We start from the raw sequence: 19,188 nt of genomic DNA on the forward strand, positions 1-19,188 counted from the left end.
GGCTTCTCCTCCCTGACCTCATGGGTCTGGCAAGCAGGTACCTGAATCTATGGACACATTTCTGTTTGCAAGTTTGGGCCCCACATTTGCGGGTGCTTCTCCCACCCCCGTAGTCTCGGTGCCTTGCAAGCTGCAAACACTCAATAGGCTTGATTGACTGAAGCAAAAATCAGAGCCTTCTCGCTCACGGGGCCAGCAAACCACAAGTCAGCATGGTGCTAGGTACGGTGGTTGGTAGGAGGCAATATAAGGAAAACACTGTCACCCCCCCTAGCAGCATTTTTTAATCTTTAGGTCCTCTGCACCCATTATCTCCCATCTATTAAAGGACGGCCTCCACTTGAAAAATACATCATCTTTCAGGAACGATCAGCTAAGACATTTCTCAGAAAGGAAGATAAAAGAGGGGCATTGTGGTGAGGAGATGAAAGCCGAACAGGGCCCTCTCTTGGCACCCATGAGCCTGGCTGGCTCAGCCACGCCGGCCACCGTGTGCAGGTGACAGCCTAGCCATGCAGAGTCGCGTCATCGCGGCTTGGCAAAGCTTCCCAAACCAAAGGCGCAAAACCCCACCACTGGTCAGGGAAACAACAGAGGGAAGGGGAGGGAGGAATGTGTCCTGTGAGTAGCTCTCTTTCTCCCAGTTCTCTAGAGGACATGCTGCAACGCTTAGTTCCAGCCTCAGGGAAATGGTGACCTTAATTAAGTGATTAATTATTAATGCAATGTTTTCACAGTAATTCCCACAAACTAGCATTTCACCTGCTGCAGGTGTGCCTTTGCTGTGGACACCGAGAGGGGCCACTTAATGTGCGTGGACCATGCGGTCGGCTGGCAGTGCTGGCATCCCGGTGTGCAGACAAAAACATCCCCGGCAGAGAGCGGTGGCAACCAGTGCCACACCCACCGCTGCAGGAGAGCAAGGGCCTCCTCGCACGTAATCCTAGCAGGACTTTCAGAGCGGTAAGTGGAAGAAGTTTAGACTCTGCAGTACGCTGAAGGCTGGTATAGACAGACAGTAAGATTTTTTTAAGTGAAAAAACTGAAGAGGTAACTGAACAGAATGGAATGGTAGAGTTTGGGATTGTCGGGACAGTACATTTTTTAAAAATATAATTTTATTGATTTCAGAGAGGAAGGGCGAGGGGAGATAGAAACATCAATGATGAGAGAGAATCATTGATCAGCTGCCTCCTGCATGCCCCCTACTGGTGATCAAGCCTGCAACTCAGGCATGTGCCCTGACCAGGAATCGAACCATGACCTCCAGGTCCATAGGTCGATGGTCAACCACTGAGCCACACCGGCAAGGCAGGACAGAACATTCTGATGTTGAGCGTCACATGTCATACATAAGAAGTACCTCAAAACACAGGGCGCTGTTCCTGGCTGGCATTTTTATAAGTCATATGCCATAAATAGAACAATGAATGCCCCACCCCATCCAAAATACCAAGTGCATATGTGGAAAGCAAGAAATTGACTGAAAATAGCATTGCCCGGCAACTTACCTTGTATGAAGATCCTATTCCAGTAGATCTTCCCAACTTGGTTGCCCCCAAGAAACACCAGGTTGGACAGGATGAGCATGGAGGTGGAGCACGAGGCTAGGGCAGCGTGGAAGCGACGGCGAGCCCGTGGGGAGAGGAACTGGACCTGTGGGGAAGGCAAGAGCACCTCATTGCACGGTGGAAAGTCTAAGACTGACACGGCATCCAGCCTTCCTCCGTCAGCAGCCCAGGGTGCTTCCCCCAGAGCCTGGACTGATACTTAAATTAAAATTATTATTTAAACAGGTCTCAAAAATTCTATTCCTGCAACATGCTCATTCTGGTCTAAAGAAAGAAGTGCCACACCCCCAAGATGTTACCTCCTCTGACCCAAATGAGCTTTCCCCGGACACGTGTAACACGAGTTCTGAAGCTAGTTAGGATTTAGCTGGAATGTCTCTACACATCTTCTGCATGTACATCTATAGGCACAAGAACTGCTTAAGCTGTTCTCCATGGTAACAAGCACAACTCCATGTAATGAGGTCCAGATCGGGGCGATCTTTCAGGCCCGTTTACTTGACCATGGGAAGCCACTCCATGGCTCTACCCACTATTAGGAGGAACCTTGTTAAGAGAGGAACCTTGTTAAGAGGGCGCAGGAGAGCAGCTCAATCGGAGCTCTGGCTCGCCCATGGTGAGCTGGCAGCACCTGAAATACATGGAACTGGAGAGATGTTTTCCCTAATGGATGCCAGAGAATTCTACTCATCCATCCGAGGTCTTCCCTGAACTTTCCCCTCCCCTTTTATTACCTTCGCGAGGTTGTCATCAAGTCAACCAAGCCTTCCTACCTCAGCCCTGATGTTCTAGGGGCCTCTCGAGTGCGGCCCCTGCCGTGGTTGCAGTGTGTGAGCCCCGTGAGCATATGGCAGGGGCTGTCCTTTGAGGTTGTGTATGTAGAATGAGGACCCGGTACAGTGCAACAGCCCGCCACACAGGGCCCCAGGGATTCTGACAAATACTGCAGCCTAATCCAAAGACACAGGAAAGAGAGGAAGCCAAGTGTCCTCCTGAAACCTGCCCATCTCTGGGGTGGTCACTGCCTCCTGACTCCAGCTGTCTCCATTACACCTGGAATTCTGAATCGGCCGGATTCCTGGCAGGCACAGAGGACTAACAGGAGGCTGACTGGCTTCGGGGGCCCCTGCTGTGCATCACCTGTGGCTACTGTGCAAACCTCAGCCAGGGTCCTCTGAAAACCCAGAGAGATGACTTCCTGACACCTCCCCTTTCTCTCCTGCAGTCCCAGCATCTGTTCTGCCCGCTCAGACAGAGCTGCTACCATGCATCTCCCATCCATGGCTCTCTCCTCCTGCATCACCTTGGAGCACGGCCATCCTGCCCAACCTGTGAGTGTGAGGCTTTCTCACGCGTGAGCTGAGCAGTGGGCACTGACTGGGCCATCTGCCTGGATGTGATTGTTCTGGAAAGATCTTCAGTGATGCTGATGCGTCCCTGGTTACGGGCCACCAGACAAGATGACCTCTGGTCTCTTTCCCTGCTCTAAGAGGCCACAAGCACGTCCAGGCGAGGCTGTCAAACACGACCGGATGAGATAATTACACAGAATAGAAGCTGGTAATGAGAGAGAAATGGGGACAGAGCAGGCTCATAACCCAGCCCTCCTCACCCTTAGCGTAAGGAGACACTGATCTACCAGTTCCTGCATTTTAGAGCAGAGGGAGGTATTTTCTGGGTATTACTGACTCAATTAGCAGTAAGTGGGGAGACAGCAGGGAAAATCCAGAATAATAAATCAGGAAAATATGAATTGTTTTAATTGGCATAAATTGTGTCCAAATAATTCTCTCCAGGGAGAGGGACATTATAACACATTTGATTTCTGAGGGACCCCAGGGGTCAGATACTCTGCTGCATCTGCTCTACCCCATCAGTCTCCCCCCACACACACACTCCCCCACCTCACTTCCTGTTTGGGGAGGTCCAGGGCCCTGTGTGACCTTGCTCTTATTAACGTCAATTACAGAGAGAGGACATGGCTCCGTTACACTCGAAGTGGTTCTCCTTTTAGGGGAAATGATGACAATTATTAGATAATCAATAGAGAGATGCTGAGAAGACTCTCTTTGCATTGGGTTGCTAAGCAGGGCTGCGGTGCCAGGTTACCTGGCACGGGGCAAGGTAGGTTCTGGTGGGAGGCAGAGCTGAGGGGTAAGTGCAGAACAAGGCAGGAGGCAAGGGGGAGTGGGTGCTGGAGGTGGGCCGGGCGGGGGGGGGGAGTAGATGCTGGAGGCTGGGGGTGGGGGGAGGTGGGGAGGAATGGGTGCTGGAGGAGCAAGACTCCTTCTCCAGCACCCTAGGCCCTGGCTCCCATGGATCTTCCCTTAATTCTCTGATTTCCCAAGTATCTCTCTCTCAATAAATTCCTACTTCTGCTTATGGAAAAAAATAGTCAAAATAATAGAAAATATGGATGAGCCTCTAGTCTCAGAAACAGGAGGGAGGACATCTAAAATCTGAAATGAATAACCACAATTTAATTTTTAGAGAGAGCTAATTTTTTTAAAAAAGCAAGAATGTTAAAGGCTGTTGGAATCAATAAGCTAGAAAGACAGGAGAAATCAAGAGGCTCATAGGCAATTCTTAATTATCCCCCAGGGGGAGCGGGTGGGAGACAAAATAGATGATGAAAAAGAAAATCCAAAAGCCTAACTTTAACTAATAGCCCAATCCTCTGAACGGATGGAATTAGCCTGGTGCGTGAACAGCAGCACCCTCACAGAGCCTGGCTTCTCACCGCGAGTCAGAGGAAGAGCAGGATGAAGGACCGACCGCAGGAGGAAAGAGAGGGCCAGCCTGGAGGGTCCACAGCGGGTACAACCAGCTGCACAGGGGTCTTAACCGTCTCTCCCCTTCAGATTCCCCGGACACCCTGTAGAAGGAACCGTTTGACACCGAGGATTCTCTCTCTGTTTCTAGGGAACCATCTGGCCTCGGCCATTGGTTCACAAAAACTCTAGAGCAGCGATTTTCAGCCTTCTTCGTCTCATAGCACACACACACTAATGACCAAAATCTAGTGGCACACCAAAAAACATGTTGTATTTTTTGCCAATCTCACACACACAAAAAATAGGTATAATTTTGATTGATTTACAATAATAATAGTTGTCCTTACCTACCCTTTTTGTTCCAAAGTGACCTTTTAAGAAATCAAGTGCCTATAGGTACATATAAGGATTTCTGGTGCCAAGAATCCAGTCAGATGCAACCTTATTATGCAACGTGACCAATAAGATGCAACTCTTATTATATGACCTGTATGTGTATGGTTCAAGACCAGGTATTCACACCAGACGCTATTGTTGTGTTGGTTATTGTCATTTGTTGTTGTTTTTTTTACAATCTAAGGGAAAAGAGGTCAGTGCCCCTGACTCAACAGTCAGGTGTTGCATGTTCTAAGAGGAGAGTCCCATACTTAGGAGTCCCGGGGGGAGGGGGAGGGCGGGAATGCCGTATGGGCAAGGCTGGAAGGGTATATTCTCTCGGCCCAGCCAGCTCCATCAATAAATATGACTTTGTGAGTCTCTAGGGCCAGAGGGCCAAAGTTCCCACTTGAAACTCTTTGTTCCTGGAGAAACTAAGATGGCGGCATAGATAAACACCGGGAAATAGTCGCCTCCCACAACAATTGAAAATTAGCCCAAAGGACGGAGCAAACATCGTCCAAAACAACAGGAAGGCTGGCTGAGTGTAATTTCTACAACTAGAAGAAAAGAAAAGCACGCTGAGAGCCAGAGGAGCTGCGGAGGCTGAGTGCAGAGGTACGCGGCGGCTCGCGCGCGCGGAAAGGGGGTGGCACCTGAGGACTCGGCTGTCTTTTTGAATCACAAGCTCCCGACTGCTCTGATCTCCGGCTCCGGGAAGTCTCTGGGGACCCAGGTCTCATACGGGGAGAGGCTGCTCTCTCAGGCGGCAGCGGGCGAACTTGGGGGCAGATTTCCCTCGGAGGTGCTTGCAGCCATTGCCGAGACACTGAGACGCGCGACTCCGGGCGCGGAGAATCAGCCATTGCTTCTTTCTACGCCCTTTGACTCCCTGAGACCCCGCCCCACCCGGGCTGCGGCAGAGGCTTTTGCATGTGAATGCCCCAGAACTTTGCAACCTGATAATTACCTAACTGCAGCCGGGCCAGCCAGACCCGGAACTTCCAAGAGAAGGCCCAAGGCCCCGCAGCGGCTTGCATTGCTTCACAGCTGAGCCTCTTCGTGGCGGCTCCGGCTGTGTGGCCTCAGGCAGGGGCTGAATTAGCACCTCCTTAGATCCAGGAGCCACTGTACCCAGTGGTCAGAGGGGGTCCATTCTCCCACTTCAGACACAGCTGCTTCCCACAGCCAATTGGCCTGGAGGTCAATTCCTCCCAGTGATCCTACAACAAGCGAGGCACCAAGAGTGCACCAAGAGTGTCCACCTCAGGTAACTGGGGAGGCTGAGCCACTGGGCCCCACAGGACACCTGGCGCGCAGGGACACTCTATCAACACAGGGAAGCAGCCAAAATGCGGAGACAGAGAAACAGGTCACAATTGGCAGAAACGGAGGAGGCCAGACGACTGGATATAGAGTTCAAGGCCACGTTTATAAGGTTTGTCAAGAATTTTATGGAAACCGCCGATAAATTTAATGAATCCCTCAAGGAGTATGGTGAGACCATGGAGGTCATGAAAAAGGACCAATTAGAAATTATGCATACACTGACTGAAATAAAGAATACTTTACAGAGCTCCAACAGCAGACAAGAGGATCCCAAGAATCAAGTCAAAGATTTGAAATGCAAAGAAACAAAAAATACCCAACCGAAAAAGAAAAAAGAAAAGAGATTCAAAAAATATGAAGATAGTGTAAGGAACCTCTGGGACAACTTCAAGCGTACCAACATCAGAATTATAGGGGTACCAGAAGGAGAGAGAGGGCAAGATATTGAAAACCTTTTTGAAGAAATAATGACAGAAAACTTCCCCCACCTGGTGAAAGAAATGGACTTACAAGTCCAGGAAGCGCAGAGAACCCCAAACAAAAGGAATCCAAAGAGGACCACACCAAGACACATCATAATTAAAATGCCAAGAGCAAAAGATAAAGAGAGAATCTTAAAAGCAGCAAGAGAAAGACAGTCAGTTACCTACAAGGGAGTACCCATCCGACTGTCAGCTGATTTCTCAACAGAAACCATGCAGGCCAGAAGAGAGTGGCAAGAAATATTCAAAGAGATGAATAGCAAGAACCTGCAACCAAGATTACTTTATCCAGCAAAGCTATCATTCAGAATGGAAGGTCAGATAAAGAGCTTCACGGATAAGAAAAAGCTAAAGGAGTTCATCACCACCAAACCAGCATTATATGAAATGCTGAAAGGTATTCTTTAAGAAGAGGAAGAAGAAAAAGGAACTCTTACCATTTGCCACAGCATGGATGGAACTGGAGAGCGGATAAATACCACAAGATCTCACTTATTTGTGGAATATAATGAACAACATAAACTGATGAACAAGGACTGATCCAGAGACGGAGAGGCATTGATTGGACTGTCGGGCCTTGGAGGGAAGGTAGGGGAGGATGGGGGCAAGGGGGAAAGATCAACCAAAGGACTTATATGCAAGCATATAGGCCTAACCAATGGACACGGACAACGGGGGGGTGAGGGGGTGAGCGGGGGTAGAGGGTACACATATGTAATATCTTAATCAATAAAAAATATTAAAAAAAAAAAAAAGAAACTCTTTGTTCCTTTACACTCTCTCCTCTGAAGTCCTATAGCGATTGTGGTCACTGCTCCCGTGGTCCTTCACCTCTCAGATGCTGGCTGCCATGTTCAGGGGCCAAGCCTTAAGGCAGTCACCCGTCCTCATGGCTTAGATGCTTGAAAACCCCTTGGTCAAAGAACCCACGATGAATTGTAAACTCAGTGAGGAAATAGATTAGGATACAGCGAAGAGCCATCAGGTCTGAAAAATCAAAATCACCAACTTGATCAGATAAGGCAACGATTGGTAAACAGAGTTTGATTTTCATGAACACAGAAATATCGTGATAAAAAGAGCTCCGGGCTGGTCATGGTCTCTTCCCAGCTAGATGAGTCTGTGGCAATTCAATATCCTCTCTGCAAAACGTGGGAGGGGCACTGTCCCCGGGAGGATGCCTGGAAATTTGCTAGGCATTTTTGGTGATCCCCAGGACAACATGATCGCATGAAGTGGCTCTGTAATCATAGTGCATGACAGAACTGTCCTGCCCGAAAGGTCCACAGCGCCCTCTGGAGAGAGGGTGAGTGTTTCTTCAACATTCATTACAAAGCTGACTTCCCTCTCGGCCTGTGAGGCACAGCACTTCCCTTCCTCCTTCGTTAGGAGCACTGCCAAAACCGGGTCCCCTTTCCCCGAGGGCCCAGGAAAATGCACCTCCCGGCAGGAAAGGGCCCCTTACAGGGCCTCCGTGCTGGGTCATTCCCCGCCCCCACTACCCCTTGGCATCAAATATGAGAGAGGGGAGCCCTGTGCCCCGAGCCATGTTTAGGCAAGATGCACCCCAGTCCAAGCCTCTTCACCCCACACCCCTGAACACAAGGGAAGAGGAGGAAAGGGAGGTGGAGCAGGTTAGAGGCGTCACTGTGCCATGCAGGGTGACTGGTTCTCCGCATGCACTCTGACCTACATGCAGGTTGGGGCAGTTTCTCTCCATGTTATTGTTGCTATAACCCCAGGTACTGACTGGGCCTTGGGCCTGGATACAGCAAGGCCCTCAGAACATTCAGAAAAGCAGAGGCCGACCTCTAATTTCTCGGGGCAAGCACACTGCGACCGAAGAGATAAGAGCTGGGGTGTGGGGATGTCATGTTGACAGTTTAGCACTGGATTTAAGCTTCCCTCTAAGATTCCAGAAGTGAGCCATGGAACCCAAAGTAAACCGTAGGGCTGAACGAAACTTCTGTCAAACTCGTTTGAATTTCCTGCTGCAAGGTATCCATGGCTTGTGTTTATTCATATCTCCATGGCAACTCTTCTATCTTTTCTAGTCAACATCCTGTCCCTGGAAATCACAGGACTGGCTGCGATACATGAGCTGGGCCTGGGGGTGTGGGCTGCAGAATCTGGGTCAGAAGTGACGCTCAGCACAACTCGGAGGTAGGGGGCAGATGCTGCAGGGGGCTGCTGGCCCCACACTTGTCCACGGAGGGACTGCATGTGGGGCTGAGCTGGGGGGAGGGGCCAGGCTGAGCATCTGGGGGAGCAGATGGGCTGGAGAAATGGCTGCTGGAGATGGTGACAGAGGCTTGGCAAGTGAGACCCGATCCCGTTTATTTTTAAGTGGGAGAGAAGCTAAAAACAGAAACTGGGTGGGTTTGAGCAGCTGGACACAGTTCTTCCAAATAATCACTGACGTTTTTCGTTTTCTAATAAAAGTGCTAACCAGAGGATAAGCAAGGAAATGGCAAGGTGGGGGGGGGGGAGGACGGGGGGGGGGGAGATACCCACAGGCCACGAAGATAAAACCAGAGACTTGTGAAAGGGAAGGGCAGCCAGAGGGAGGCCCTCACGGTGGGAGGACTCAGACTCCAAAGTCATCCAGGGCCCCCATCCCATCTGGACCAACCTGCCAGGCACTGCTTCTCTCGGATTCCTTTCTCAGGGCACTCGGGTCATTTCCATTTAGAAGTGCACGTTTCACCAGTTACCCCTCGCCCTCATGTTGCTACCAATTTGGTAAATTCCTGAAGGACGGGGCGGCCTCTTCTCTACTCGGCATCACCCAAGGCCCATGCGTACTCTGTGTGCTCAGTAATTATCCAACACCTGTCTCTCCCTTTCCCCAAATAAGTGACACAACCCCCTGGCTTCCTACATGTTTCATCTCATCCTATATCCACGCCAAGGGAACCCAGAGGGCGCTCAGAAAGCAATGCTCCATTCCTCCTTATAAGGAGCTTCAAAAAAGATCTGGTCCATGAAGTTAACCTCTGCGCGATTAGCTGGTCATACTTTTTCTTCTCTGTGGGGATCTGACCTCTGTTTGCTACTGAGACCCAAGCAATGCGTGCTCCTGAGAGAGAATCAAATGCCTACAGTGATGGAGGCAGAGCCAGTTTCACGTGGATGGGCAAGTCACCTGCTCTGTAAGTCAGTGTCCGGCTTAGATAAAACAGCAGAGGCTGTGGACAGGAAACCACTGTCAGGGCAGAAGATGGAGAGACACCACGGTTCCTACAGGCAAAGGTGACAGACAAGGGCGCATTTTATATCCCTATTTGTTTAATCTGTACAGAGAGCACATTCTTTCGGAAAACTGGGCTAGACTCGGAGAAAGGAGGAGTGAAAATTGGTGGAAGATATATCAGTAACTTAAGATATGCAGGTGATACCATCTTACTAACAGAAAGTAGTGCCTACTAGTAAAACAGGAATGATCAGCTAGAACAATGCGACAGACTAGAACCTCAAAGTGAACTCATGTATATTTGGATATTTACTATACATGAAAGGTGATCCTTCAGTTCACTGGGGAAAGTATGGACCATTGAACAAAAACAATTTTAAAATATAAAGACAACTCTTAGTTGCAGGCCATAGAAAAACAGGCAACAGACCAGCTCTGGTTCATGGTTCACCAACCCCTGCTCTCTTCTATCTGTGTTCGGTACCTGCCCTAAAGGAACACTTACACATATGAACAAGGAGGCAGGAGCAGGCATCTTCCCTGAGGATGCATTTGTAGAAGTAAAACACTAAAAGCAACCTAAATTCTCAACAGTAGAAGAACGGCTAAACAAATTATAATATAGCCGTACCGTGTCCAATTATGCAGATCTACATACACTAATATAGAAACTTCTTCAAAGCATACCATAAGGAGTCTAAAAAAGTACAAGTGTTACAGTATTTATACATTTCTTAAAGCACACCCATGCACACACAGAGTAGTGAAGGTGTGGGAAGCTATACTACAATCTGATAAACAATGGTTACCTCTTGTGGGAGGAAACTGAGCAAGGTGTAGCTTGTTTGGGGGGATGGGTGCCTTACCTGAGGACATGCTTAGAGAGAGGGAGGAGAGAGAGAGAGAGAGAGAGAGAGAGAGAGAGAGAGAGAGAGAGAGAGAGAGAGAGAGAAGGGGTAGGGAGAGAGAGAGAGAGAGAGAAGAGAGAGAGAGAAAGAGGGAGAGAAATACATCGATCAGTTACCTTCGACTGGGGTTGAACCTAAAATCCAGCCATGTGCCCCAACCAAGAACTGAAATCAGCGACTTTTTGGGGCACAGGACAATGCTCAACCAACTGTACCACTCTGACCAAGCTCTGTTTTGTTTTGTGGGGTGTTTTTTTTTTTTTTCAGGAGCATATGGTCATGAATTATTTCATCAATTAAAAAGGAATAAAGTAATTAAAAAAAAGGAAATCTAGGAAACTTTCCACTAAATGACCTTCGACCCTGGCCACCTCCCTGGAGTATAAAGAGTCAAGGCCAATGGGTGAGGAGATGGAAGCCAGATGACTATCAGGACCAAGTTATGGCTGCTCCTGGCACTGGCGTCTCCCTCTCCAGGCAGCACTGAGGTCCCTTGGGACTATTAAATAAGCCGAGAAAGTGACAGCTGTGGCCTCAGCTATATGCTGTTCAAAAATTTAAAAAAGCAGCTTAGGGCAAGGCCTGCTTTTTGAACAAACTTGATATTTAAAAATCCAAAAGGTAAGGCATTGCGAAATGATCCACCAACTGAAGCACAGAGAGCTCTTCTAGTAACGTCCAGTTAAATAGAGTAGATGAGTCATCTCTGTTCCCGTCAATAACCCCGTTAAAATGAAAGCAAAGATGTGAAATGGCAGAAATCCACAGACAAGAAACAGGCGCGAAGCAAAGAGCAGGTGAGAAGAGCCAACCCGCTTTTATAAACTAGAAGCAGATGACGGAATTAGCAGAGCTGAGCTACCCGAATACTAGATGCCAAAGCAGAGAGTCATTCACATGCCAGATCCCCAGAAGGCCCAGCCTTTAGAAGAACCACATGCCACAGGTGGCAACAGCACACCATGTCATAGAAGACCAGGGAGGCAGGTTAAACATCCGGGTAATGAGCACATAGACCCTGGGCTTCCCCCTTTCTCCACCCCCAAGATGAAGGGTTTTTTCATCACTACATCAGAGAGACTCGAAACTGAGGGGCAACAGGTACAGTAACAGCACTCAGTAATTACCCAACACCTGCCTCTCTCTTTGCCCATCCAGCAGGTCTGGAGAGAAATGAACCAGATGGGAAAGGAGGAGAGAGGGGGGAGGGCTTCAAGAGCGATTCTCCAGGAAAAGAAAGGAGCTGACAGATTCCAGATATGTCTGACCACCTGGAGAATACTATTCTGGGGATTTTTCAATTTTGTTGGAAAGAAGCGGTGACAGTAAACTACTAATCAGACAAAGGAGGCCAGGCAGTCCTTAATTTGAGGGAGGTAAAACAGTCGACTAAGAAAGGAAAAGCAATTATAGCATATTAACAGGCTTGGCAGTGAGCCGCACTTAACACAGTGATAATAATGTAGACACTGAAATTAACAAAAAAAAACACACAGAGATTTTATTATATTAGGCGGAGAAGAAACGAGTAGGTCTAAGATGCTAAAACCTCATGTAGAAAGCAGTTACCATTTACAATAATAAATAAATTATAGACTCTATTTAGAAAGACAGAAGTAAATATCAGAAACGAGGGAACGGGAAGTCATTGCTGCTAGAAGAACATGGGAGTGAAGGATGGAGGGTGCTCTCCTGCTTATTCATCAAAATGAAGCCTTGTGCTAAGATGTGACTTTCGCACCAGGAACATACATTTCCTAAGCTTTCTGCGTGTCAGTGTTTTTTCACTGTCAAACAGGGATAACGACAAAGCTACTTCTGAAAGCACGTGAGATCGTGGGGTAACTGCGTTGGTGAACATGCCCACTGCACGTGGACTGCTTTTCGGAAGAGTCATTCCACGGGCCTTGCTCCTGAGAAAGACAACTGTAACCTTCAATTCTAGCATCAGTCAAGCATCAGGGTCAGCCGAGCAAAGCCCCCTGAGGGTGAGTCCACCTGTCCTCTTTTCTCTCAAGAACCTTTAACTAGATGATACATAGACACTGTAGGAAAAGGCTGGACAAATACATGGGCAGAAACCAAGAAAACACGTATGACAAGTAATCCCACCAGTAAGAGTTAACCGCCATTAACGTTTTAGTGCACAACCTTTCACACACTTTCCTGGGCTTGTATGCGTTTTTAAATAAAAATAAAACTTCATTATATCTGTTATTCTTTACTCTCCATTTTCATCTTTCCTCGAAATGAAATTATTTCAGCAGCATCACTCTGAACAGCACGGCGTCGGCTTGATGGGTGCCCTGCACCCTTCATAGCAGCTGCCTTCCTGCCACCCTCGGGACAGACAGCGGCTGTGGCAGCACTTGGTATTGGGAGGGTGACATGGTATTGGGTGGGCGACAGAGTTGACGCCAGAGGAAGAAGCAAGAGCCACCTTAAACTGTGTGTCTCAATAAATGCCGGCAATCACAAGTGCATTGAAACCAACCCAGTGCGTCTCAAACCAGGGCGGCAGCTGCTCAATATGCCTTTTTAAGCTGCGTTTATTTCTAGGTCTTGGGAGGAATGTGAGATATTTTGGAAGTCCTGCACATTTTTGACTTCTCAGAGCTTTAAAAAAAAATGAACACACACACACACACACACACACACATATACACAGACATATATTCACACGGTACATCTTATATACATAATACACACAAATGTAACTAAATACGTATGTAAAAATGTTTTACACTCAGCATGTGTGCATTATCTTGGGAAGAAGGGGCTATCTCATCCTTTCATTGATAATAACACTGAAAACCCAAGCTCTGCTACTTCTGATGGGCAACTTAGATGTTCCGGGCAGAAGAAGAGGCCCAGATTTGGAAACACACATCCAAACCTTCAACCTGTACATGATGAGATTTTCCTCAAGTTCACCAGTGGAAAGCTGCTTGGCACTAGACTGTGGTTAGAGCAACCACCACGTATATGGGCTGTAGATGCAGAAACCAGCAACGCACAGGTAAAGAATCTAACCCCGCCCGCCACCTAGGAAAGCCAGTCTTAAGCATTTACATTCAAGCCACGGCTCTCATCTTTGGCTTAGCATTTTCCCCCAGGATGAGAGTTTGTGCTGTGCACTTAGCAGGGAGAGTGAACCTGCAGCAAAGACGAGACCCTGACCCCTGCCTTGCTCGGGGCTAACCTGGGAGGGACTGGAAAAGGCAGCAGAAGTCCAAAGACTGCCAGACCCGACTGGTCAGTCCATGAATATCTGAAAATGGACTCTCAAAGCCTCTCTGTCAGATAGTAGACTCAGTAACAGAAAGTTAAAAAGAACCTTTGAAAATGCTTTTGCCATATTAAACATATTTAACTAAGTGGTGGAATTCTTTGCAGAATAATTCTACCTCTCAGACCAGAGGGGTTAAGGCTCCGGCTCAGATCCCCACGGAGAAGAAAATGTATGACCAGTGAAACGCGCAGTGTTGTCTGCATCGTTAATGAGTGGGAGACAACAGAGGGGGCCCCAGCGGGCCGTCATCCCCGCAAGGAACACACTGTTCATAAACACACGCACTGCTTTTCTCTGATCCAGGGGCCCAGGGGGTGCTAACAAGCTGCCACACAGGCTAATTGGAGGTGTGGGATTAATACCTTAATTTGATGTCCCCTGTTTGGTTAAACAGCTTGCATTTGTGTATTTCTAAATGTGGCATTCAGATCCCTTTAAATGGGGGACCACTTGGCCACTTTAATCTCCTTTCCTCCACTGCCCTGTCTGTCATGTCAGCCTCCTGGCCTGAGTCTGGTTTCTCCCTCCTGACCTCAGGCTGTGTGCACTGCCCTCCTGGCCTGCAATGCCCATCTTCTCTCTACTCGCCTGTCCAAATCCCACTCTCAATTCTTCAGCGTCCTACTCGAGCCCCAGCCCTTGAAGCCATTCCTAAGGTTAGCTCACCCGGACCGCCCGCCTCCCGAACACCAGCTGCCTCCGTGACTCATCTGGTCTCTGCACATCACGGCTCACACGGGTCCTCAACTGAGCTCCCACATCTTGCCTCTCCAGCTAGATCATCAACTCCTGGGGGACAAGGAAGATGACTCGCGGCCCTGTCTCCCACGATGAGCACTCTGACCTGGTGCCACTACCCTTCTTGACCCTTAAGCTCCTTTCTTGACCCCTTAATAGCATCAATGCTATTGACCATTCCCTCCATGAAATACCCTCTTTCTTGGTTTCTGTGAAATCACCCTCTAGATTTCCCTCCCACTTCCTGGCCCCTCCTCCTTCAATCAACTTCTAAATGGTGGTTCAATCCCAGACCCAAGCCTTATCCTCTCTTCCGCCCCACCCCTCCCCTCCCCTCCCCTCCCCTCCCCTCCTCTTCTTCTTCTTCTTCTTCTTCTTCTTCTTCTTCTTCTTCTTCTTCTTCTTCTTCTTCTTCTTCTTCTTCTTTCTCTCTCTCTCTCTCTCTCTCTCTCTCTCTCTCTCTCTCTCTCTCTCTCCTCAAACATTCCCATGGCTCCAAATATCATCTACATTCTCCCCAATGTCTGTCTCTCACCTGGACCTTTCCTCTGAGCAATGCCTGGGCAGACTAGGCCAGCCATTATTTTTGATGTTTATGGAGACAAGTCCATTTTTTATAGAGATCTTTTAGGTCTTCATAGACAAAGTTGTGTCCCACCGTTTTATTGCCTCTTTAATCCAAAGCAGCCACTGTAAAGATGACCATCCTGACAGGAGGCCAGGCAAGACACTTCACTCATGTAGGGAAAGGGGTAATAACAGACTCTACAGTTAGGCCCTGACAGCTCCGCATGCTACCTACGCTGAAGTGCGGGAGGAGGAAGCAGGGAAGGAATCGGGAGGGAGGCATCACGCTTTTCGCTCAGAGCTCTCCGGTGCTCTGCAAGTTGTCTCCCACGTAGGGCGCTGAAATTTATTTTTCATAAATGAGCAAACAGAGAAGTGAAGGACAGGCTGACTGGCTAAGTGAGCTCAGTCTGGGACAGGTTCCGGTCAGGAGACATTGGCTCGTCTACACTGAGCGCCTGATCGCCATTTGTGGAAATGAATCTACGTAGCGGAGGAGTAGAGCACGGGCCATGGCCAAGCAGAACAGCTCTTCTCGGCGCAGTTAGCCTTGTATTTCTCCAGCGAGTGAGTTGGGGCTGTGATCACTGACCCCTAGTGAAAGGGTTTTCTAATCAGGCCGAGGAACATGTGCATCTTGCCAGTTGGTGAGTTAGGAGCCCGCAGAACTAAGTATCCATTGGTTGGATAGTGCTGGTGATTTTACAATCAATTATCCTTTTAAAGTGACTGATTGCTCGCCCTGACTGGTTTGGCTCAGTGGATAGAGCGTCAGCCTGTGAACTGAAGGGTCCCGGGTTCGATTCCAGTCAAGGGCATGTACCTTGGTTGCGGGCACATCCCCGGTAGCGGGTGTGCAGGAGTCAGCTGATCGATGCTTCTCTCTCATCGATGTTTCTAACTCTCTTTCCCTCTCCCTCTCTGTAAAAAAAAAACAATCAAATATATATTTAAAGTGACTGATTGCTCAAACTCTTGGGATTTCTGCACCTACATTTTCAACGTCAAACTGTTCAATACATCGGATAAACTAAATGAACGTCGCCATAGCGTTCTTTGGGTTCCTTCTGACACACCAAGGCATCATAACCATTAGACTGACCCTCCGTGATTTTCACTGGAGGCGCGCTTCCTCAATTACGTCTATAAATAGAAACTTTACTGCTTCGGAGAGAATATAAATCAGCTTAGCAGGGCACTCTTGGGGCAACGAAGAGGGGGGAGGGGAGTGGGAGGAAGGCATTTGTGTCACTCAATGAAATGGAAATGGGGGTGGGTGGGTGAATGGCTGGAGATGCAGACTCTCCTTTGTGTTGGAATGACTGGCAAGCAGCCTGAAGGTGTCCTCCTTCAAAGGAGAGATCAAACTGAGAACTGGCGAGAAGGTGAGTCACTCTACTGATGCTTCAAAATATTTCCACTTATTAAAATAAAAACATTTCAAGGCTGAACACAGATTCTGGCTCCCTGGGAGAGCGCTTGTATAGAGAGAAAGCATGTTGCCTGATCAGTAACTCCTCTCTTTGTCCACCAGCCTGGTGCTTTATGAAAATGCCTTGTGTCAGCTTCCTACAGCTCTGCCTCGGTGAGTCACAAGCAATAATCCCCCCTCTCACAAAGCAGCAGGGTAAGGGAAGGCTCATTCCTCCCTACCCCTCTCTTCCCCTTATGTATTCTGTGCACTCAGCATTAAAATAGCATTTTGTCATAACTAGACCAATTAATATCTACCCTGCTAGAAAGTAAAATAAACACCCTGTATAATGCTTAACAAGCCTCACCTTATTCTTCATGCTGCTGCGTCAGCTGACTTTCTCTTGACTCCCCTCATGGAAGTCAGAAAGTATCATTCATTCATTCAACAATATTTATTGCATGCCTACTCTGTGCCCGGCAATGTGATAAGTGTCAAGAATGCAGGTTTCTGATCTCATGAGGGTTACGGTTCAGTAATGGAGCTAAGAATTAAACAGGTTCTTCCATAAAATGATTTCACTGCACCTGTGATAAGTATAGCAGAAGAGACATACGAGGTGCCCACACGAGTTATTAAATGAGACCTGATTAACTTAGGAGGGTCAGTGAAGGGGACCCATGCAAGGCATCGTTCAAGCTGAAACCTGGAGGATGAATATGGGTGGAGGAGAAGAAGAGAGAGCATCCTAGGAGATGGAAGAGCCTGCATGTGGGAGCTGAGGCTGGAGGGGCCAGGCACGTAAATGGCCAGGTGGAAGAACAGAGTGTGAGGAGGAGGGGCAGAGAGGATGAGGAGAGGTAGCAAGGTCAAGATCAGGCAAGGCCTCACATAGGCCATCTTAAATATTGGGTATTTGGTCCTAAGAAAATGGGATGTCACTAAGGATTTTAAGAAGGACAACAACATGGTTGGAATTTTATTGAGAAGCATCACTCAGCACAGTGAGGATAATGAATTGAAAAAGGCAAAACGGCCCTAAGCGGTTTGGCTGGGTGGATAGGGCGTCTTCCTGCGGACTGAAGGGTCCCAGGTTCGATTCCAGTCAAGGGCATGCACCTTGGTTGCGGTCACACCACCAGTAGGAGGTGTGCAGGAGGCAGCTGATCGATGTTTCTCACTCATTGATGTTTCTAACTCTCTATCCCTCTCCCTTCCTGTCAGTAAAAAGTCAATAAAATATATATTTTTTACAAGTATAAGAAAAAGGCAAAAGTGGAAGCAGGGAGACTAGACGCTACACGGTAGACCTGGCAAGAAATGAGAACAGTTGTATTAGGATGACTCAGTGGAAATGAAAACAAGCAAATAATAATAATAATAATAATAATAATAATAATAATCATCTTTACTGAGGAGGCAGAATGTAAGTACACACAGGAAGAACTGGGACAGGGGCGCAGAAAGGATACCTTGATGGTTTGGGACCTAAGTAACTAGACCAAGATGTGCCATTTGCAGAAACAGAGAATACTTGAGGGGGAGGAGCTGAGGGGAATACTGAGAGATAAGGGCACATGCGTTCAGTGCTACACATGCTAAGTCAGAGATAGCTGTGAGATATTTGAGGGGAGAGAATCAGTAACCAGTTGGATATATGAGGTACCACACATGAGTGAAGATCATTCTAGATTATAGCAAACACTCTACATTCTTTTAATTTTTTCTAGAAAAGGAATATGTTCTAGAACTTGGCTGCTCAAAATGGAAGTTGCTAGCCACATGGGGGCTGCTTAGATTTAAATGAATGAAAATAGATTTAAAAATTAGTTACTCAAGTGCTGACTGTGGCTAGTGACTGATGCGTTCGACAATACAATGGACATTTCCATTATGGCAGAAAGTTTGATCAAACAGCTCTCCTAGGACCTCAGAGGGCTTGCTGTTTACAAGACTCAGCTCTGACCAGTCTCTGGGTGAGTGTTCAGCTGTCATTCTATCAACACCAAGAAATAGAAACCTATTGTACTGTGTGCCCCAGACAAAGCTTTGAGGTTGAAGAAGAAGATATGGAAAAGAAGGAATGATAATCCTTGCTATTCAGATATATGTCTGTCTATATTTAAAAGACAGACGCGGGATGAATGCCAGGGGAAGGGTGTGTGAGGGGCGTGGGGAGTGAACTCACATTGTAAACACATCACCAGGTCAATTGGGGCGACTCCAGTCAGATGAAAGCAGGTGCCAAAGAGGCATTAAGTCTTTATTTAGTTTTTGACAAAAGAATAGGAAATGGATTCATGAAAAGAGAGGGCAAGAGGGCAACTCAAATGAGGAAACCGTTTTTTTCAAAAGGGGGGGTGGACGTTTGGAAAGCCAGCCGTGTTTTTCTGAAGGAAACAGAATCTGTGCTGAACTGCATACGATACCGAGTCATGAGGGAGAGCCCTTGGGGGACAAGTAGCAGCATTAATTGTGCGTTGACTTAACGCGGAGGCTAACACAGACCCCGAGCTAACCACTGGGGATATAAATAGTGATGGGA

General features: G+C 47.9%; 1 protein-coding gene across 1 annotated transcript in view; it reads right to left on the minus strand.

The window, feature by feature from the left end:
• Nucleotides 1-19,188, minus strand: part of HHAT (hedgehog acyltransferase) — a 159,892-nt gene that overhangs the window by 36,070 nt on the left and 104,634 nt on the right. Inside the window, exon 10 of the mRNA XM_081111940.1 lies at nucleotides 1,512-1,656. Coding sequence (XP_080968066.1) covers nucleotides 1,512-1,656 — 145 coding nt within the window. The remainder of the gene's footprint in view (nucleotides 1-1,511; nucleotides 1,657-19,188) is intronic.

Source organism: Myotis nattereri (assembly GCF_964212035.1).
Source record: "Myotis nattereri genome assembly, chromosome: 18".
In the NCBI taxonomy this organism is placed as follows: domain Eukaryota; kingdom Metazoa; phylum Chordata; class Mammalia; order Chiroptera; family Vespertilionidae; genus Myotis; species Myotis nattereri.